This window comes from Hylobates moloch, unplaced genomic scaffold, assembly GCF_009828535.3.
Source record: "Hylobates moloch isolate HMO894 unplaced genomic scaffold, HMol_V3 SCAFFOLD_7, whole genome shotgun sequence".
Classification (NCBI taxonomy): domain Eukaryota; kingdom Metazoa; phylum Chordata; class Mammalia; order Primates; family Hylobatidae; genus Hylobates; species Hylobates moloch.
The window spans coordinates 116,572,083-116,594,928 of NW_026652282.1; the positions used below are offsets into that span (position 1 = coordinate 116,572,083).

At 40.9% G+C, this 22,846-nt stretch overlaps 1 protein-coding gene across 1 annotated transcript in view; it reads left to right on the forward strand.

The window, feature by feature from the left end:
* Positions 1 to 745: 745 nt before the first annotated feature.
* Positions 746 to 22,846, forward strand: part of ADGRG4 (adhesion G protein-coupled receptor G4) — a 113,757-nt gene continuing 91,656 nt past the window's right edge. The window contains exons 1-5 of the mRNA XM_032756451.1: positions 746 to 783; positions 3,807 to 3,881; positions 4,529 to 4,697; positions 8,437 to 8,515; positions 21,738 to 22,352. Of these exons, the coding sequence (XP_032612342.1) occupies positions 8,446 to 8,515; positions 21,738 to 22,352 (685 nt within the window). The 5' untranslated portion in view covers positions 746 to 783; positions 3,807 to 3,881; positions 4,529 to 4,697; positions 8,437 to 8,445. The remainder of the gene's footprint in view (positions 784 to 3,806; positions 3,882 to 4,528; positions 4,698 to 8,436; positions 8,516 to 21,737; positions 22,353 to 22,846) is intronic.

Genomic DNA, 22,846 nt, shown 5'->3' on the forward strand with positions numbered 1-22,846 from the left:
AAAAAAAAAAAAAAACCTTTCTGGATCTGCCTTTAGGTTCTGCATGCCAGGCAGGCCCGACTGCACAGGGAGTGAGCCGTGACGCTCAGGACGTCCACTTCCTTGGACAGGACAGCCGGGTCACGGATCCTCGGGAGCTGAGAGGCCCGCCAGCTGCACACAGCCCTCGGGCGGCTGGGCAGGCCAGAGCCCGAGGCCACCCTGGGCTCAGTGGCGAGTGGCCGGCCGGGTCTCCATGCACCATGCCGGGAGGGGCTGCGGGGGGGCGCCGGGCCTCCAGAGAACTGCCGCCGCCACTGCCTTGCCACTGCTGCTGGGCTGGAGCGGCTATGCCTAGGCCTGCCTAGAGCCTTTTCTTTTCTTTCTTTCTTTTTTTATTATTATTATACTTTAAGTTCCATGGTACATATGCACAACGTGCAGGTTTGTTACATATGTATACATGTGCCATGTTGGTGTGCTGCACCCATTAACTCGTTATTTACATTAGGTATATCTCCTAATGCTATCCCTCCCTCCTCCCCCCACCCCACAACAGGCCCTGGTGTGTGATGTTCCCCTTCCTGTGTCCAAGTGTTCTCCTTGTTCAATTCCCACCTATGAGTGAGAACATGTGATGTTTGGTTTTATGTCCCTGCGATAGTTTGCTTAGAGTGATGGTTTCCAGCTTCATCCATGTCTCTACAAAGGACATGAACTCATCATTTTTTATGGCTGCATAGTATTCCATGGTGTATATGTGCCACATTTTCTTAATCCAGTCTATCATTGATGGACATTTGGGTTGGTTCCAAGTCTTTGCTATTGTGAATAGTGCCGCAATAAACATACGTGTGCATGTGTCTTTATATCAGCATGATTTATAATCCTTTGGGTATATACCCAGTAATGGGATGGCTGGGTCAAATGGTATTTCCAGTTCTAGATCCTTGAGGAATTGCCACACTGTCTTCCCCAATGGTTGAACCAGTTTACAGTCCCACCAACAGTGTAAAAGTGTTCCTATTTCTCCACATCCTCTCCAGCACCTTTTGTTTCCTGATTTTTTAATGATGGCCATTCTAACTGGTGTCAGATGGTATCTCACTGTGGTTTTGATTTGCATTTCTCTGATGGCCAGTGATGATGAGCATTTTTTCATGTGTCTTTTGGCTGCATAAATGTCTTCTTTTGAGAAGTGTCTGTTCATATCCTTCGCCCACTTGTTGATGGGGTTGTTTGTTTTTTTCTTGTAAATTTGTTGGAGTTCTTTGTAGATTCTGGATATTAGCCCTTTGTCAGATGAGCAGATTGCAAAAATTTTCTCCCATTCTGTAAGTTACCTGTTCACTCTGATGGTAGCTTCTTTTGCTGTGCAGAAGCCCTTTGGTTTAATTAGATCCCATTTGTCAATTTTGGCTTTTGTTGCCATTGCTTTTGGTGTTTTAGATATGAAGTCCTTGCCCATGCCTATGTCTTGAATGGTATTGCCTAGGTTTTCTTCTAGGGTTTTTATGGTTTTAGGTCTAACATTTAAGTCTTTAATCCATCTTGAATTAATATTTGTATAAGGTGTAAGGGAGGGATCCAGTTTCAGCTTTCTACATATGGCTAGCCAGTTTTCCCAGCACCGTTTATTAAACAGGGAATCCTTTCCCCATTTCTTTTTTTTGTCAGGTTTGTCAAAGGTCAGGTGGTTGTAGATGTGTGGTATTATTTCTGAGGGCCCTGTTCTGTTCCATTGGTCTATATCTCTGTTTTGGTACCAGTACCATGCTGTTTTGGTTACTGTAGCCTTGTAGTATAGTTTGAAGTCAGGTAGTGTGATGCCTCCAGCTTTGTTCTTTTGGCTTAGGATTGACTTGGCGATGCGGGCTCTTTTTTGGTTCCATATGAAATTAAAGTAGTTTTTTCTAATTCTGTGAAGAAAGTCATTGGTAGCTTGATGGGGGTGGCATTAAATCTATAAATTACCTTGAGCAGTATGGCCATTTTCACGATATTGATTCTTCCTATCCATGAGCATGGAATGTTCTTCCATTTGTTTCTGTCCTCATTTATTTCATTGAGCAATGGTTTGTAGCTCTCCTTGAAAAGGTCCTTCACATTCCTTGTAAGTTGGATTCCTAGGTATTTTATTCTCTTTGAAGCAATTGTGAATGGGAGTTCACTCATAATTTGGCCTGAAGTCTCCATAATCTGATAAGTAACTTCAGCAAAGTCTCAGGATACAAAATTTATGTGCAAAAATCACAAACATTCTTATACACCAATGACAGACAAACAGAGAGCCGAATCATGAGTGAACGCCTAGAGCCTTTTCCACCTCCCCCAGCTGCAACATTAAATGCGGAATCTTTGCTTACTGGGCTCATATCTATTAATGTGACCCGTTCCAAGTTTAAAACAGAAACTTTCTGAGGGGAGATAGAGTTATCTGTTTTGTTCACTGCTGAATCCTTAGCATCTCAGAATGCTGCCTGTACACAGTGGGCACTCAAATGATTGCGGACTGTATGAATACTGTTATGCTTGAAAAATTAGTTTCAGAAGAATAGGTAATAATAGCTAATACTTAATAAAGCATTTATTACGTACCAGGTAGTGTTTTAAGTGCTTTACATATATTATCTCATTAATTTTATACAAATAATAGAGGTGGATGCCATCATCACCATTAACTCATCATCATCATCATCATCATCATCATCATTTCCATGTTGCAGATGAGGAAGCTGAGGCAGTGAGACATTAGGAAAACCACGTAGTCTGGCTTCAGAGTCTGTTTTATTAGCTACTATGGTGTACTGTCTCTCTTGTGGTGTGACCACTTTTATAGTATGTTTAAAAGCATGAGCCTGGTGCAGTGGCTCACACCTGTTATTCTGGCACTTTGGGAGGCCAAGGTGAGAGGGTTGCTTGAGGCCAGGAATTTGAGACCATATGGGCAATATAGCAAGATGCTATCTCTACAAAAAATACAAAAATTAGCAAGGTGTAGTGGTGGATGCCTGTGGTCCCAGCTACTCTGGAGGCTGAGGTGGGAGGATTGCTTGAGCCTGGGAGGTGGAGGCTCCAGTGAACCTTGATTGCGCCAATGTATTTCAGAATGGGCAACAGCCAGACTCTGTCTCAAAGGAAATACAGACAGACAGACAGACAGACAGACAGAAAGAAAGAAAGAAAGGAAGGAGGGAGGGAGGCAAATTTATGTGATGTTTAAAAACATGTAGTATCACTATGCAAAATAATACTACACACTGTTAAGGAATGCCCACATATGTAGTGAAAGTATAAAGGAATGCATGGGAATGACAATGAGCAGGTAATCATTGGTAGTTCGGTGATAGTTTTTAAGTTGGCAATCAAATATAAGTGAAATTGTCCTTCAAAATCTCTTAAGGAGTTGTCAGCATAGATTATTTTTCCTCCAGCATTGGACCGTTTTACTGTTTCTATGGTTGAGCCCCAAATTCAATAGCTGGCTTGCTATTCCCCACCAATTGGCCTGGTGGGATGCTCACACCAGGAAAGGGAGAGGGAATGAAGATGGCTCGGACCTTCAACAGATTAAGGGTCTTTTCTAGTGTTAGAAACAGGGACGGAGTTGCAACAAATCAATCAGCTCAGCCCTCTCTGTGGGAGGACAAGTAAATCAGCAGAGCCATATGGCTATCTAGGCCTTTGAGTTTCCAGGCATGGATGGCTCATAACATCCCGTGATAGCCTTTTCTGGTGCTTATCAATTCCTATTGTCAATAATGACTTATTTATATCTAACTCACATCTCCCACTGCAATTTCAGCCAATTTCCTACTTCTCTGTAGATATGGAGAGCAGATGGTCAACATTCTCCTTATAAACTTCCAGGGAATGGAAGATACCTGTTGAAGCCCTTCCAGGTGACAAACGTTTTCCTGACAAAAGAGTTTCAATTTCTTTTTTTTTTGTACAAATTTAATTTTCTATCAATTATTTCATTTGTGCTATGTTGGATTTTTAACAAAACATAGTGTTTTTCTTTGAAAAAAATAACACATGCAGATGATTACAATTCTTACAGTACAAAAGCATGTTCAGTGAAAACTGAGGTTCTCTCCCACCCAAAACCCCTCAGTTTCCATCTCTAGAAGCAACTATTCTTACCAGGGTCCTTTTCCAGAGATATTTGATGACATATCTAAGTATATGTAAATAATTCTCCTGTAAATTCTTTTCTTCATTTCAGCAAACATTAATTAAGCACCTACTATGTGTCAGGCAGTGTGCTAACTCCTGGGGCAGGGCACAGAAAGAACAGGATGTGTTTCCCTGTCCTCAGGAAGCTTACATTCTAGTAGGGGAGAAAGGCATAGTTTATGAAGTATTGATTGAGCGCCCTCTATGTGCCAGGCAGCATGCGAACCACTGGAGAACATGGAGTTCCTGCCCTACCAGAGCTTAGTGTTGTGAGGGAGACAGATCAATGAGCAGGCATGGTGTGAAATATAAACACATGCCAGGGAAGTGTCATTACGTTTCTTGGTAATGGCTCCACATCTTCTTGCAGGCTGTGTGACCCCACGTTGGGGATAGGTCACAAAACCTAAGCCTTGTGCCTACTGGAAAGGAGAAGCAGTGTAGTCCTAGACAGGAGCAGTGGTGCTGGAACCTGGTGCTAGGTGCTGGGCCAAGCACTTTACATACTGTGTGTTATGTAATCTTCACAGCAATATGAGGTGAGTTCCATGGTCAGTATTTTACAAATGAGGACACTGGGGGCTCCAGAGATGTTAGGGAACTGGCCACAAGTCACACAGGTGGGACTCAAACTCAAGCCTGTCTTTCCGCAAAGCCTGGGTTCTTATTCACTACCCTGATCACAGTTTGTGGGTTTTGGGGTGAATCATGGATGATTCCAATACACCTCCTCCTTCTCCGTTCCCCTGTGAAGAATCCTGGCCTTAAGCTGGGTTGACTCAGCCTCCTATTAGACTGACTTTTCTGTTGAAGATGTGAGATGAAGAGGAAAATGCACTGGTTTGGTAGTCAAGACACCTTGGTTCTAGCTCCTGCTTTACCTTTCACAAGCTCTATGACTTTGGACGAGTCGTTCTACCCTTGGGACCCCAGGGACCTCACCTGTGAAGTTCAGAGGCTGACAGGGATCATCTCTGAATTCTCCATGGGATTTGGTGGTATTTCTGTCACCCCTAAGAGGCTATAATGACACCTTCTGGGACACAAACAACATCCCCTTCTTGAGATGAACATAAAGCCGGTTCGGTAAATCTATTTACTTTAGAGGCAACTTGAAGAATAAATGTCCAGTGAGAGTAAATAGCTGGCTTCACCTTACTGATGGAGTAAGATGTGAACATGTTCATGCCTCTTTGGCCTTTGCTTTCTGCTCATAGTTCTGAACACTACACCTCCTCCTCCCCACTTTCTCAATAAAGTGAAATGAGCCTTAGTCAAGTAAACAAGTACCCTTTTAATATATCCAATTTAATTAAAGCAATAATCAACTAGGAACTGAAGACAATCCTTAGTGAAAACTGGGAAAGAGGCTTCAAATTAATGGGTTATTGCAGGGTTGTAATAATCTGAGAACTTTGCCCATGCTGATTTTATGCTCAGGAGAGCAGCCCCATGACGTGCTACAAGCCGCAAAAAGAGGATCTACCCGGATCAATAAGCCCCATAAAGCTAAGAGCAGAGAGGCTGGTTTGATGCAGAAAAGAAGGTGACTGAGGCATGGACAGCAGAAAATGAGTCTCCTGTTTTGTGCTTCTTTCATTTCACATCAAACATAGGAATTTAGAGACAAGATCTGGTCAGTTGGGGGTGGGAAGTTAAAAGAGTCCAGTTCTCAGGTAAGTGTCTTTCTTCCTCCCTTCCTCCTTCCCTCCCTCTTTCCTTTCCTTCCTTCTTTCCCTCTTTCCCCCTCTCTCCTTCTTTCCCTTAAATTTTTCTGAACCACAAAATTAAGAAATACGCATCATAAAATAACCAAATTGCTTGAAATTGTGTGAGGTATAAAATTCAAGTCTTTAATCCTCACCCTTTCTTTCTCTTTTCCTCTTTCTTTACTTTTCCTCCTTCCTTCCTTTTATGTTTTTTCAAAATTATGAAAGTAATGTATGCTCATTGTAAAAGCAAACAGTACAGAATCACAGGAAGTACAAAGGAAACATTTAATTCCCATTTTTCCTTCCTATCTCTTTCCTCCCCTTCCTATCTTCCTTACCTTCCTCTCTCTCTCCCTTTCTTCCTTTCTCCTTTCCTTTGATTTTTAAAATTATGTAACTAATTTATAATCTTTGTAAAATAACCGAACAGTACAGAACAGTATGGAAAAGTCCTCAAGCCCCACACCCTTTCCTCAACCCACCTTTTCATGCCTTATATATAGACTTACCTTATTCCTTTTTTTTTTTTTTTTTTGAGACAGAATCTCGCTCTATCGCCCCGGCTGGAGTGCAGTGGCATGAACACAGCTCACTGCATTGTCTGTCTCCCAGATTCAAGTGATTCTCATACCTCAGCCTCTCCAGTAGCTAGAATTATAGGCATGCGCCACCATGCCTGGCTAATTTTGTATTTTTAGTAGAGACAGGGTTTCACCATGTTGCCTAGGCTGGTTTCGAACTCCTGGCCTCAAGCGACCCAGCTGCCTCAGCCTCTGAAAGTGCTGTGATTACAGGCGTGAGCCACCATGCCCAGCCTTTATTCCTTTTAATGGTTGCATAGTATTCTGTTGTGTAAATGTCCCATGATTTATTTATTGGGCACTAGGTAAGTTTCTGAAACATACGTTGAAGTTGTTATAAAAGTTTAGAGGAAATGGAATAAAAATATAAATTGGATTATTTGCTACTGAAAATCCCATTTTATAGATAGCAATCATATCCATTTCTATAGCACTTTATGCTTTGAAAATTGCCTTCGAGGTATCATCTCATTTGATCCTCTTTGAGAGCAGCTCTGGGAAATAGGCAGATTATTATCTCCATTTTTACAGATAAGGAAACTGAGGCCAAGGGAAATTAAGGAACAGAAATATGTATGGCCTCACAGCCAGTTACTGATTCTCAGCCTAGTCCTCTTATAGCACTATAAATTTAAGCTGCATTTCATTTTGCAAGTCATAAAAGATTTAGACACCCCCTTACTTCTAAGCTCATAGTTTAGAAAATCCATCCAACTCATACAAATTCCCTTATTATTCTAATGAGAATGGTGGTAGAATCTTTGGTAAATATGAAGAGCCTGATTAATGGCTGGTGTTCATAGCAAGCTCAAGATTCATTTGACTTCCTAATTGGCTTCTGTTACATTAAATGTAAAGTGGGTCTATTCATTCCAAATCCCACTTGGAGGTAGAAAGAAATACAATATGTTGCATTATCCTATAGAAAAGGAAATGTTTAAATCAGTAGTAAATCTTCCAGAAGTATATTTTATTTAAAATCAGAAATGCCCATCAGCACCCTACTGCCAATTTTCTGTAACATGTTTCAGCAGGATTTGCAGTTTTAACACCATTTTGTTTGGAGAAAAGAGGGTTTTCAGTGCATTTTCCACATAAGACACTATAGTTACAATTAATTAAGGAGAGAAGCTGGGTGAACGTAATGAAATGGTGATTAGATTTCTCTAAACAGATCTGCTTTAAAACTACAAATGATTTGATGAGTTACTTTCGTCAACAAGGTCTTCTTGCATAACATTTCTTCAAGAAATTTAGGATCATTACAACTACAAGTAGTTGAATTGAAGTTTATGCATTAGGGTTGAATGTATCACATTTTGGCTTTTTGTTTGTTTGTTTTTGAGACAGAGTTTTGCACTTCTTACCCAGGCTGGAGTGCAGTGGTGCAATCTCGGCTCATTGCAACCTCCACCTCCCGGCTCCAAGCAATTCTCCTGCCTCAGCCTCCCGAGTAGCTGGGATTATGGGTGCCTGCCACCATGCCTGGCTAATTTTTTTTTGTATTTTTAGTAGTGATAGGGTTTCACCATGTTGGCCAGGCTGGTCGCAAACTCCTGACTTCAGGTGATCCACCCGCTTTGGCCTCCCAAAGTGCTGGGATTACAGGCGTGAGCCACTGCTCCTGGCCTCACATTTTGTAATTATGCATTTAATGTCTGTCCTCCCCATAGGGCTAACTGTCCTATGATGGCATATATCTGTGTCTTGTCTTCTCAGCACTGTATTCCCAAGGAGCAACACAATGTCCAGCACATAGAAGGGACTCAATAAAATTTATTGAGCTAGTATATAGATAAATCCATCAGTGAGGTTTCAGCCAGGCTGGATATCTCTTGTAAATGCCTATCGTGGTTGGCTGACATGACTTTAAGCAATAGGAAAAAAACCTTAGGTGGTATGCAAAGGAGAAGTGTGGTCACACATGCTTAGAAATTGTCTTTTCTGAATCTGAGCTGGGCATATTTTTGACTTTTTAAACACAGACTTAGACAATGAAACAACACATCATATATCAGAAGCTTTATGGATTGATTCTCATGTCGAGTTTTATCTTTCTCTCAGGTAAGAAAATGTATTCTTATTATCTCTTTCAATGTCTCGTGTATAGTAGGTTATAGAAATAAACCATTTGAAAAATACTACCAGTGGAGATTTGCTGGGCTGCCTCTTAATGGTCACCTTTTGGTCAATGTGGCTACAGAAGAAGCTGAAGCGTCAGTAAGTGAATTCATTCATTCAGTATTCTGTACTACTGATAGAGAGCTGGCCTCAAGCAGGCAGTAGCTTGGACTACTGCCTTTGACATTTCTTAAAGCAACTCTGAAGTGCCATTTGGCGACTAATGCACACCTAACAGAAGATTTGGGTTTTCTTTTGGGCTGTTTCCTCTCCTCCATAATGCTTTATTTAAAGCTCTCTGAAGCATTGTGATATCATCTTTCTGTCTCCATTATATGTATATGGCAAGAATCATAGAGTACAGATGGGGAAACTGAGGCGTGCAAACAACTGGTAACAGATTCATAAAGCAATGAGCATATATTCAGGAAGCACCCAGACCTTCCCTAGACTCTGTGACAGGAATGAAGATAATTTGTCTCTATTTTGCAGTAGATAATTAAGACAATTCACTGAAGTAGCTGGTAATTTAGAGACTTCAGGAGAAGGTCTTGGTAAACTGCAATCTTGTCCATATTAAGTAAATTCAGTTGGTAACATTGCTTATTTAGCACGTAAGTACTTAGCTAAAAGGTCATAAATGCCAGTGAGTGACAATGCCTGATGAAATTGACCTGGATTTAATTTGAATGGTCCTCAAGTGTAAGAGCTAATCTGCAAAAATACCAAATCATTATCACCATCAAGAGCAAACACTGGCTTCTTGCTGCATGCAGAGCCTGATGGGAAACGATGTTTCTTATAATAGAGATTGAAATGGGGCCTACGGGGTACAGTGGCAACTTTGTCACCTGGCCTGGCCTACCTGCTAAAAAGTTGATTTATTTTTCCTCTACCTGTTTCCTCAAGGGCAAGAAACTGTATTTTCCCAATTTCTTTATCCAAAGCATCCAACACAGGCCTTGACACACAGTTTAGGCACTTGGTTCATATGTGCTGATTTAATGAATTCGTGCAATTTGAAATGATGAAAACTTTCAACATCTGTGTGGTGGTGGGGTACATGACAAAAACTCCATTGGGTTTTTGTGAAGGGTATGGTATAGAGCAATCTAGAATAGTGGAATATGGGAATCTAGTGTAGTCATGGAATAAAAAGTGAAGAGTGTGTGGTACTGAAAAGTTTGCATGGGTTTGCGAGGAACGTCACTGGTCAGTGAAAATTATTATTATTATTGTTATTATTATTTTGAGACAGAGTCTCGCTCTGTTGCTCAGGCTGGAATGCAGTGATGCAATCTTGGCTCACTGCAACTTCTGCTTCCCAGATTCAAGCAATTCTCCTGCCTCAGCCTCCTGAGTAGCTGGGATTACAGGCGTCTGCCACCATGCCCAGCTAATTTTTGTAATGGTCAGTGAAAATTATGATAGATGTGCAGGTCCTCAACCTGCAGAGGTCAATTTAAGGCAGTCACAAGGTTTTCCAGACTGTTTAAGTCTCAAATTCATGAGTCAAACAAGTTTTTTTTTTGTAGGTTATCAAACATTTAATTATAATTGTTCTTTGATTACCGAGAAATTCATTACTTTTTTCTTGGGAAAAAAGGACCCTGTCCTTGGAAATAACAACTGGTAACAGCATAACTAAGGTTCAGTTCCCTTCAGGCTCCACATGAGTCACCAGCCTCCCAACTGTAAGGGTCATTACTGGGGAGAGATTAAGGCCAGATTAAGTGGAGGGTGACTCAGAGATGCTCTAACTGGGAGGAGCCAGTGTGGAGCAAAACTGTCTCCATAGAAGAATATCAAGGGTTGAGAAGGAGAAACCAAATCTGTATTAAAGTCTATGGGGTGGCAGCAGAGCCAGAAAGAAGAGATGAAGACTGAGGTCAAGAGCTGAATAGTTGAAGAATGGAGCAGGAGGTAAAAAATAAGGCATAAATGAGACAAGAGGGCCTAGGACTTAGGCTGTATGTGGGACTCGATTTCCTAGTGCTCTGTCTTAGTCTGCTCAGGATGCCATAACAAAACACTATAGATTGGATGATTTAAACCATCGGCATTTATTTCTCATGGTTCTGGAGGCTGAGAGTTCAAGATCAAGGTGCCAGATGATTCAATTCTTGGTGAGGGCCCTCTTCCTGGCTTGTAGACAGCTGCCTTCTCTCTGTGTCCTCGCAAGGCTGAGAGAGAGAGAGAGAGAGAGAGCTCCGCTTTCTTCCTCTTCTATAAGGGCACTAATCCTAACATAGAGGCTCCACCTTCATGCCCTCATGTAAACCTAATTACTTTCCAAAGGCCACACCTCCAAATACCAACAACATTAGAGGTTGGGGCTTCAGCATAGGATTTTAGGAGAGGGGGGAAACAAACACTCAGTCCATAACATGATTTTCCTCTTAATGGCGCTGGCTATTGGCTGTGTAATGGGTATGGGTGGGTTTGGGTTGAAGACATAGGGCTATAGTAGTTGTCCTGAGGTCTTGCTCATACCATGTATACACACACACACACACACACACACACACACACACTCACACCCCAAGTGGAGTAGGACAGGCTTTGCTGGCTGAAAGAGTGTAACGTGTTCTGGAGCATTCTTGAGGTGGGAGGCTGGGTTTTTGAGGCACCTAGCCTCTACAGTCAGTAACTTTTGCTCCTATATTGGATAGGCAATTAGTCAATCTGGGCCAGAATCAACTTTCCTGAGAAGTTGTCACATATGCAAGAGACAACCTGACCAGAAATTCTTTTGACACAAGAGAGCCCCAGAGCGATGTCAGAAAATCAGCCCTTATGCTATAGAGACAAACTAGGTCAGGGCAGTCAGGACACAGTAGGAGTGTAGAGGTAAAGAAGTTCTTCTTCTGAAAGGTGTTTGTGTAGCCAGGGTTCAGGAAAAGCCCTATCTTTTCTTTTTTGAAAAAAAATTATTTTTTAAATTGTAAATAGACACAGGATCTTGCTGTGTTGCCCGGATTGGTCTTGAACTCCTGAGCTCAAGTGGTCCACCCACCTCAGCCTCCCAAAGTGCTGGGATTACAGGCGTGTCCCACCCTGCCTGGTCTATCTTTTCTTGAGAAACTAATTCCACGAGAAAGGAGAAGTGGAAGATAAACTTTGAGCAGAAACTAAATTTCTGTATGAATTCAAGAGTTGAGCTGTCCAATATGGTAATTACTTGCAACATGTGGCTAGATTTTAGTTAATTAAAATTAAGTTAAAAATTCAGTTCTTAGTAATACAAGCCAGGTTTTAAGTGCTTAATAGCTACAGGTGGCTGGTTGCTACCATATTAGGCATTGCAGATACAGAATATTTCCATATCACAGAAAGTTTTATTAGACAGCACTGTTCTAGAAAGTTGTACAGACTGACATTTGAGAAAAGACATTTGTTTTAAACAGCTTTATTGGGCTGGATGTGGTGGCTCATGCCTGTAATCCCAGCACTTTGGGAAGCCGAGGCAGGTGGATCACTTGAGCTCAGGAGTTTGAGACAGCCTTGGCAATATGGCAAAACCCCGTCTCTACTAAAAATACAAAAATGAGCTGGGCATAGTGGTATGCACCTGTAATTCCAGCTGCTTGGGATACTGAGGCACAAGAATCACTTGAACCCAGGAAGTGGGGGTTGCAGTGAGTCAAGATCGCGTCATTGCACTCCAGCCTGGGCAATGGGAGTGAAACCCTGTCCCAAAAATAAAATAAAATAAAATAAAATAAAATAAAATAAAATAAAATAAAATAAAATAAACAGCTTTATTGAAATATAATTTACATACCATACAGTTCACCCATTTAAAGTATACAATTCAATGGTTTTCAGTATATTTAGAGTGGTGCAACCATCACTACTATCTAATTCCAGAGCATTTTTATAACCCCCAACAGAAGTACCATACTCTCCGTTCCTCCCCCAGCACTCCAGGCCTTGGCAATCAGTAATCTGTTTTCTGCCTCTATGAATTTGCCTATTCTGGACATTTCAAGTAAATGGAATCATACGATATGCAGCCTTTTGTGACTGGCTTCTTCCACTTTACACAATGTTTTCAAGGTTCATCCATGTGTAGCATGCATCAGCAGTTCATTTATTTTTATTGCTGAACAATATTCAGTGGTAAGGATATGCCTCATATTTTTTTCCATTCACCAGTTGATGGACATTTAAATTGTTTCTACATTTTGACTATTATGAATAATGCTGTATGAACATTTGTGTGCAAGTTTTGTGTGGACATACGCTTTCATTTCTTTTGTGAATATACCTAGGAGTGGAATGTCAGAGTCAAATGTAACTTTATGATTAACATTTTGAGGAGCTCGCAGACCATTTTCCAAAGAGGCTGCATCATTTTACATCCCCACTAGCAGTGTATGAAGGTTCTGATTTCTCCACATCCTCACCAACACTTGTTATTGTCTATCTTTTTGATCATAGCCATCCTATTGGAAATGAAGTGATACTCCACTGTGGTTTTGATGTGCATTTCCCTATGACTATTAAGCATTTTTTCAAGTGTAAAAACAGACATTTTGTCTAACAATACTCAAAGCCTTTCACCTGGGAAATTATGCCTTCTAGACTCTGAAGCATAAGTTCTTTCTTTTTAATTTTTTCAGATACATATTTCCTTGAGTTGGCACAGGCATAGCACATTTGTCCAGCATAGGACGGATGAAGAAGGCTCATATGATAGCCTGTTTGAGCTTGAGCATATCACTTAGGAGGGTAACTGACCACCATATTCTGTCTCAGGCTAGTAAGTTGTGCAAATTTCCTTCATCAACAGTAAAAATATTGGTAGGGAATTGCATAGGCTGAAAAGTAGGTCTGAAACAGTTTTCCCCATGTTGTTCATCGCCCAGAGGTGGATGGGCTTCTAGGATCCTTGGCTTGGATTTTTGTTACCTAGGTACTTTTGAGTTGGTCTATCAAGGTAGGGCTTATGGGAGCTGTTAGCATCACAACATAGAGACCTTAGTAGAGGGCCCAGTAATTCCACTGCCAGGTAATGATCAGTAGTCTTTCCTCTTCTGGAAATGGCTCCTCTGCACACACCATTATGCAATCTTGGGGGCTATCTTTCATTCTTCCCTTTCCCTCACCCTCCACATCTAATCCATTGAGTCTTGTTCATGCCACCTCAAAAACACATCCTAAATCTGACCGTTTTCTTTTCTTTTCTTCTCTCTCTCTCTTTTTAAATCATTTTAACTGCTTCCGCCATGGGCTGAGCCACCATCATTTTCTCTTGCCTGACGCCAGTAGCCTCCTAATGTTCTCCCTGCTTTCACTCTTGCCCTGCTACAGTCTATTCTCCACACAGCAGCCAGAGTGATCCTTTAATATATCAAGTCAGATCATACCACTCTTTTACTCAAGACTTGCCAATGAGTTCCTATCAAAATTAGAATGTAATTCAAACTCTTTAATGAGACCTAAAAAGCACTACATGATCTGATCTCCCACTGCCTCTTGGGCTTCACTTACTACCATGCATCCTCTTTCTCCCTCTGCTCCAGACACACCGGCTTCCTACTATTCCATAAACACACCAAGCACAGTCCCACCAAAAGGCCTTTGCACGTACACTTACTCATGTCTGGGTCACTCTTATTCCACATCTTTGTACCCTGGCTCTTTTTTCATCCCTTGGGACTAAGCTAAAATGACTCTTTCTCAGAGAGGCCTTTCTTAACTATCCTACATAATGTAGACATTTCCTTTCCCCTCATCTCTGCTTTTCCCGTTACCTAACCCATCAACCTGTCAATTTCCTTCAGAGTACTGTATGTAATTTGTGTTTTTTCCTTTACTTGTTTGTTGACTGCATCTGTCCCTGGAATGTAAGCTGACGAGCTCAGGGACCTTGTGTGTTATGTCTACTCTATTACTGCACTCTAACACTGACACATAGTCAGTGCTCAGTGACCATCACTGTTGAGTAAATAATTTTTTTCAGGGAGCTTCTGGCTTTATGAGTAAGGACATCTATTTTTTTGGGTGAGACATGGGCCTTGAATCCAAGATTTGAAGGAACAATCACATGACCTATGTGAGGATAATTCCTCTGTCTCCTATGCCAAGAACTCTTGGCAGGCCACATACGGAGTCAGCAGCCTAGGTACTAGAGGAAGGGATGTATTGGACAACTCTGTGGCTGGCGACTGGTGACAGAAATGAGGATGAGGGTTGGACGCTTCTATATCTGGTAGGCCTGGTTTATCTAAGGATTAGCCTGGTTACAAAACCAGTGGAAAGTGTGGGCAGTGGGTGGCAGATAGTAACTCTGATTCTCTGTGGTTGTGCACACTATGGCCATGGTGATGTGGGTAATGGAGCTCCCTGGTATCAGGCACCTATTGATTATATCTACTCAGACAGTCATGGGGCTGCTAGACCAGGGCCTGGTCTACAAAGTTTTTCAGTGCTCCAGAACGTTGAATTCCAAGGATTTGTGATTCTAAGAGCCAGAAGACTCCCTGCTCAGGTGAGTATCTGCTCACCTGCCCTTTTATGAGTGGGTAGTGACACTTCCAAGATAAGGCAAGCATGGAGTAGCCTTGGTAGAATGCTCACTCTCAGAGTGGCCAGATTCTTCAAAGTACAAACACAACTGATGCCTCTGGTGGGCCCTTTTCCTCCAATCTGCTCTGCAGCCTCACCTTGCTCTCATAGGTATTACCAGGTGGTTAGCTGGGTTCTGAGCCCTACACAGTGTTGAGTCAAGTTGTGTCTTCCCAGCATTCATATGTTGAAGTCCTAACCCTCAGTACCTCAGAATATGATCTTCTTTGGAAATAGAGTCATTGAAAATATAATTAGTTAAGATAAAGTCATACTGCAGTAGGGTGGGCCCCTAATCCAATATTACTGGTATCTTTATAAGAAGAAAAAGTGTGGACACAGACATGCACACAGGGAGATCACCATGTAAAGATGAAGGCAGACATCGGGGTTATGTGCTTATAGGCCAAATAACACCAAATATTGCCACAAAACCACCAAAAACTAGGAAAGAGGCATACAACAGATTCTCTCTCACAGCTCTCAGAAGGAACCAACCCTGCTGACACCTTGACCTTGGACTTCTAGCCTCCAAAACTGTGAGGTGATACATTTCTGTTGTTTAAACCACCCAGTATGTGGTATGTTGTTATGGCAGCCCTGGCAAACTAATGACATGGACACTGATGATCTGGCAGGCTCACTGGGTTGGAATTAAAAAGAGGAAAGCAGGTTACCTCATGGGGAAGAACAGTGACCAGATCATGCCCAAAGTATCTGACCATGGAAGAACCTCATTTGTCCTTTGCCCTGAAGGTAGTGCAGGACAGTGGACCTGGAATCACAGTCCCCCAAACTTTGAAACACTTGAACATTTTAAGGAGAAATTTTGTCTTCTAAGAAAGGGTACAAAAACCTGTATAGGATATGTCTGATATTACTTAATGCTGTCATAAGCAGAAAACAAAGGGATTTTGCTGAAAAAAAAAAAAAAAACCATTCAGATTGTCTATCTCTTAGAGTTTTAAACCGTTTACTCTCTGACTTTTTATTTTATTTGTTTATCTATTTTTAAGACAGAGTTTTGCTCTTGTCGCCCAGGCTGGAGTACAGTGTTGTGATCTCAGCTCACTGCAACCACTGCCTCCCGGGTTCAAGTGATTCTCCTGCCTCAGCCTCCTGAGTAGCTGGGATTAAAGGCATCCTCCACCTCGCCTGGCTAATTTTTTTATTTTTAGTAGAGATGGGGTTTCACCATGTTGGCCAGGCTGGTCTCAAACTCCTGACCTCAGGTGATCCAAGATTGCACCACTGCACTCCAGCCTGGGCGACAGAGCAAGACTCTATCTCAAAAAAAAAAAAAAAAAAAAAAGAAAAGAAATGAAATGACACCAAAACCAAAAGCATGAGCAATAAAAGAAAAGAAAAATTCGATACATTGAATTTCATTAAAATTAAAAACTTTTACACATCAAAAGACACTATCAAGAAAGTGAAAAGACAATACAGAATGGGAGAAAATATTTGCAGGTCATATATCTGATAAGGTTCTAGTATCCAGAATTAAAATGGGCAAAAGACTTGAATATGTATTTCTCCAAAGAGTCTATGCAAATGGCAACAAACATATTTAAAAAAATGCTCAATGTCATCAGCCATTAGGGAAATACAAATCGAAACCACAATGAGATACCACTCCATAACGTCTAGGATGACAATAATAATAGTAAGTGGAAAACAACAAGTGTTGGCTAAGATGTGGATAAATTGGAGCCCTCATACATTGCTAGTAGGAGTATAAAATGGTACAGCTGCTGTGAAAAACAGTTTGGCTGTTACTCAATAAGTGAAACATAGAGTTACTATATGACCTAGCAATTCTACTCTTACGTTTATACCCCAAATAAATGGAAACATGTGTTGAAACAAAACAAATGACATGCATGTTCATAGCAGCACTATTCATAATAGCCAAAAGATAGAAACAATCTAAATGTCTATTAATGTGAATCAATAAACAGAATGTGATATATCCATATAATGAATCTTATTAAGCCATGGGAAAGGATGAAATACTGATACATGGTACAACATGGATGAACATTATGCTAAATGAAAGAAGCCAGACATGAAAGGACACACATTATCTAACTCCCTTTATATAAAATGTCCAGAACAGGCAAATCCAGAGACAAAAAGGAGATTAGTAGTTGCCAGGGGCTGGAGGGGAGGGGTAAATTGAGAGTGAGTGCTTAATGGGTACAGGGTTTCCTTTTTGGATGATGAAAATGTTCTGGAATTAGATAATGGCGATAGTTGCACAACATTGTGAATATGCTAAATACCACTGAATAGTAGACTTTAAAATGGTTAAAATGGTAAATTTTATGTTATATGAAATTTCCCAGTACAAATAAAATGGTGCTTGGCACTCCTAGGGCAGTAACAGCCATTTAAGTGAGATTTATGATGAGTTTTTCCTAACACGGAAAACACTTATGCTATGAGTGAGAAACGCAGGGGACCCAATTTTCCTTACAATATGATCTCAGCCTCACAAAAACAAGCAAAGCCTGTGCACAGAAAAAAACTGAGGAAATATACCAAAATGTTAATGGTGATTATCTCTGGGTAGTGGGACTCTCTGGCTGGCTTTGTTTTCATCTTTTTACTTTCTAATACTTTTCAGTTTTTCTTTAAGAAAATATGTACAGTATCACTTTTATAATGGAAAAAACACCTTAAAAACAGTAAAGAAGACAATAAATGTCATTTAAAATAAAAGGAAACAGTGGATAGAGGCAAAGAGACACAGAGGAGCCAAATCAAGAGAGAACACGCTTCAGGGGAGCAATCATGCAATTTGGACTTGAAAATTGCCAGGGAACAGATGGCAGCATCTAAGCAGACATCTGCAATAGATAGCGAAATCATATGCAAAGACACAAGTGGCCTTTGAAGCAGGCCCTTGAGAGGCCCAGCAGAGAATGCTGCTTGCCTGGCCAAACAGAAGGGCAAAGCCCCTCTCCACCTTGTCACAATCTGGCCTCCTCAGAGCCCTGCTGGAGGCCCAGAGGCTGCGGTGGGGCTCAGCTCAGTTGGGCTTCCATGTGTGAGGGTGCAAAAGAGGTTGTGGAGGAAGGAAGAGGCTTCTGACAGTGACCTTGGCAAACACTGCAGCTGACATTTACATGGGGTTGCACAGTTTATAAACATTCTCACACACATAACCTAAATGTTAGTTATGATTGCATCATCTTTTATCATGACCCTATGAGGTAGGCAGTTATTATTCCCATCTTACTATGGAAGAACGAGGCACGGAGAAGTGATATGAACTATTTATTTAACTTTTATATAGTGTTCTCTACGTGCCAGACACTGTGCTGAGAGCTTTCACAGGCATCTGTTGCCTTTGTTCACACAGCTAGTAAGAGACAGAACTGGGACTCAAATTTGGCTTTTTAGACTGCACTACACTACACTTCTGCTTATGTCTAAGCAGAATTTACCTATATCTGCAGAATCTTAAGGCCACAGTGATTCTTTCTATCTATCTATCTATCTGTCTATCTATCTATCTATCTATCTATCTATCTATCTATCTATCTATCTATCATCTATCTATCTGTCTATCTATCATCTTATTATCTGTCTGCCTATCCATTCATCCATACATCTCTCCATCCATTCATCTATCTATCCATCCACCCATCCATCTTTACTTTTTCTGATTATAGGTGTAATACATGATTGTTTAAAACATGCAAATATGCTGAAATAAGTAACATAGGAAGTAAAAAATTTCCCTAATCTCACACCTAAAGATAATCATTCTTAACTGTTTAATATGTGCTCTTCCAGACTTTTTTCTATGGGCATCCTACCTGCATATTTTTCTTTTACTTTTTAATAGGATAATAGTGCACCTGCACTTAGTGTTAACTCCCATTTCACACAATAGTAAGCCTTGAAAAACTCTCCATGACTATAGAGGCCTATCTTGTTTGTTTCACTATCCCATTGTATAGAGGTAGCAATTTTCCTAAATAGTCACTTATTGATAGACATACAGGTTCGTCAATTGTTCTTGATTATAAACAATGTGGCAATAAATATCACTGTACTCTCATCTTTGTCTATCTGTATATTTGTCTAAAACGAATTCATTGAAATGAAATTGCTGGGTCAAAGGATACACACAATTATATACAATTAAGATTGCCGTAGATAATGGCAAATTGCCCTTCAGAAAAATAATACTTAATTGGCACTCCCACTAGCAGCGTGTAAGAGTGACTCATTTCCCCACAGGCTTGCCAACGCTGGGTATTCTGTCTTCTAAAATTCTATCAACCAAGTAGGCAAAAATGGTGTCTCCTTATTGTTTTAATTTGTGCTTAAAAATAGGAAGGTAGCATCTTTTTATAGTATTGGCCTTTATATTTCTGCTTTTGTAAATTGCTTTTTCCCTTCTTGTGGCAACTGGTTTTAAATTAGTATACTGCAGGCTGGGCATGATGTCTCACACTTGTAATCTCAGCACTTTGGGAGACCGAGGTGGGAGGATTGCTTGAGCCCAGGAGTCCGAGACCAGACCAGCCTAGGCAACATAGTGAGATATCATCTCTAAAAAGAATTCAAAAATTTGCCAGCCATGGTGGCATGCACCTGTGGTTCCAGCTAATTGGAAGGCTGAAGTGGGAGGATTGCTTGAGCCCAGGAGGTCAAGGCTGCAGTGAACCATGTTCATGCTACTGCACTCCAGCCTGGGGAAGAGAGTGAGACCCCCTCTTAAAACAAAAAATCAAAAACTAAATTAGTATACTGCAGAGAGGAGAGGCCCTTGTAGACCATATGAGATTATGATACATTCTCTTTTAAGGTGCAACTAAGCCCTGGAGATTTATGCTCACCGTGAAACCAGTTCTTAAATGTATTTGACGTCATTTCAGAGGGCTGAACAGAAAGGCAGTTAACCAACAATAATTGAGATTTGGGTTTCATATCACTTATTGTCTTCTGGGATTAACTCTTGATTTATTAGCCACACGAAAGATGATAAAGTAATATAATCACAGAAGCCAGGGACAGAAATAAGCATTTGCTCATTCATCAATGGATAGTTCAGAAATAACTCCCTGGCAGGTGGATAGTATGAGTTCCTGCACATGGGAGTGTGTGATGCAGGTGGAATGTATATGAGTGTGTGTGGGGGCAGGCATATGCATGTTATTGTTTGCTTTTGGAGAATGTCCACTAGAGGAACAGAGGGAGAGAATACTATATGGTCAGAGAATATCTGGAAGCTTTCATTTGGCGGCATCTCCCAGAAGCAGGGAAGTATTTACTTCCTGCTAGCCTCTGTAGTGTTCTGTTATGGCTGTCACTATTTTAGAGTGGTGGTCCCAATGTTACAACTCTAATTCAGGGGGTGGTTACAATTCCAATTCTGCCACAGAGCTCTTTATCTTCTGGCTTAGGCTGTACTGGCACTGGAATTAGGTTGATAATTAGATAATCCTCAGATATTTACCTAGTAGACTGGGGGTATAAGGTTTGTAGTGGTGATAGTATCATCACTCATCTGTAGCTTCTTGTGAGACAAAGGGCATATCCAATGTAAAGTTTCAAAGACACTGCCGAATTACTTACCAAAAGACTGTACCCAATGGACATGTCCTTCAGCAATGTTTGACAAGGTTTTGCATACATCATCTCACTTAATCTTCAAATAATCTTGTAAAGTCATCAGGGAGAGGCTATTATCTGGCATAGACTATAATGTGAATGGTGGCCCTTAAAGTTGAACGGGCATACAACGCTGTGGCCCCAAATCTCCATTTTACTGAAGCAAACATTGAGGTATCAGGAGGATGAGTTACTTGCTCAAAGTTCCACAGCCAATGAGTGTCAGGGCATGGATTTCAACCCAGGCTGTCTGACTCCAGAGCCAGTGGTAACTGGGGTCTATGGCCATCTTGAAACCACTGCAGCGCCCTTGGTGAGGAGACAGAAGGAGGTCATCAGGATACACTCAGGGCAGTCCCATGTCTTCCATTCCTGAGTACAAACAAGTCCCAGAGTTTCAGTATCGTCCAGCTGGTCATTCTTCAGGCCTTTGTCAGTGCCTTTCAGTGAGAAGCAGTCCCCAGAGACAGAATAAATCAGATCATTTGGCTCAGGAAAAGGCATTGGAGAAACAAATTGCTGTTGCACCATGAATATAATAAGGCAGTTAGGTGGGCGGAAATAGTTCTCTTTTGATTATATGAGTGAGGATTATGTGTAGCAAATTTGAATTCCAAGCTGCCTTTTCCCTGGCCTCTTCCCTACCCTTTCACTAGCCATACATTTCTAACTGCCTCTCCAAGCTGCCCAGCTGGTATGTGCTCTGGGAACACTAATCTAACTTTTCATATTAGTCCAGGCAAAATATAATTAGGAAGAAACTCTTCTGCCAAAACAAAAATCACATGCTAATGTCAAATAGAGATGATTTTTTACATCTACTATTTTTGTTTATTTGCACCAGTATTGACTCATAATTATATTGTATAATCCAGATTTGACTATATTGCCAAATACAATAAAACAATTTTTAACAGAAATTTCATTTGTTTTCTCTTTCCCCTCCCCCAAATTTGGACAGATACACTTTCACTAAAAGGAAAAAAGCTGGATTTTTTTGGAAGAGGTGACACATATGTAAACCTGATAGATACCATTCCTGAACTCAGCCGATTCACAGCATGCATTGATCTGGTATTCATGGATGACAGCTCAAGGTATTGGATGGCCTTCTCCTATATTACTAACAACGCCCTCCTGGGCAGAGAAGACATAGACCTTGGACTTGCAGGAGACCATCAGCAGCTAATACTATACAAATTGGGAAAGACCTTTTCTATCCGTCACCACCTGGCTTCATTTCAATGGCATACAATATGCTTGATATGGGATGGTGTGAAGGGCAGATTAGAACTCTTCCTGAATAAAGAAAGGATACTGGAAGTAATGGATCAACCACACAACCTGACACCTCATGGGACTCTGTTCCTAGGGCACTTTCTCAAGAATGGGAGCAGTGAGGTTAAAAGCATGATGCGTAGCTTTCCTGGAAGCTTGTACTACTTTCAACTCTGGGACCACATCCTGGAAAACGAAGAGTTTATGAAGTGTTTAGATGGAAATGTAGTTAGTTGGGAAGAAGACGTTTGGCTTGTCAACAAGATCATCCCAACTGTTGACAGAACACTGCGCTGCTGTGAGTAACTTATCAACTTTTTTCCTTAGCAAGGGTAGTGTTGACACAGTACTCCTCTGCTTGCTGTGGCCCCAGGTTGCTAGTTTTGTCATCACTTTTTAATGAGGAGCTCATACTGTTTTCTTTTATCTTTATTTTGATGTGATTTCAAACTTATAGAAAGATTGGAAGAATAGAAGAACACACACACACACACACACCACTTATTTGTTTCTAAGTCATTTGAGAGTAAGTTGCAGGCATAATTCTTTGTTACCCCAAAATATCTCAGTGTGTATTTCCTAAGAATAAGGAATTCTCTTACTCAACCACGCTATAATGATCAAAATCAGAAAAGTTGATGTTGATACAATACTAATATCTAATTCACATTTCACATTCATATTTAGCCAATTATGCTAGTGATTTCCTTTATAACTATTTTTTGCTTGGCCCAGGATCCAACTCAGTATCACACATTACATTTATTTGTCATGTCTCTTTAGATTAATTTG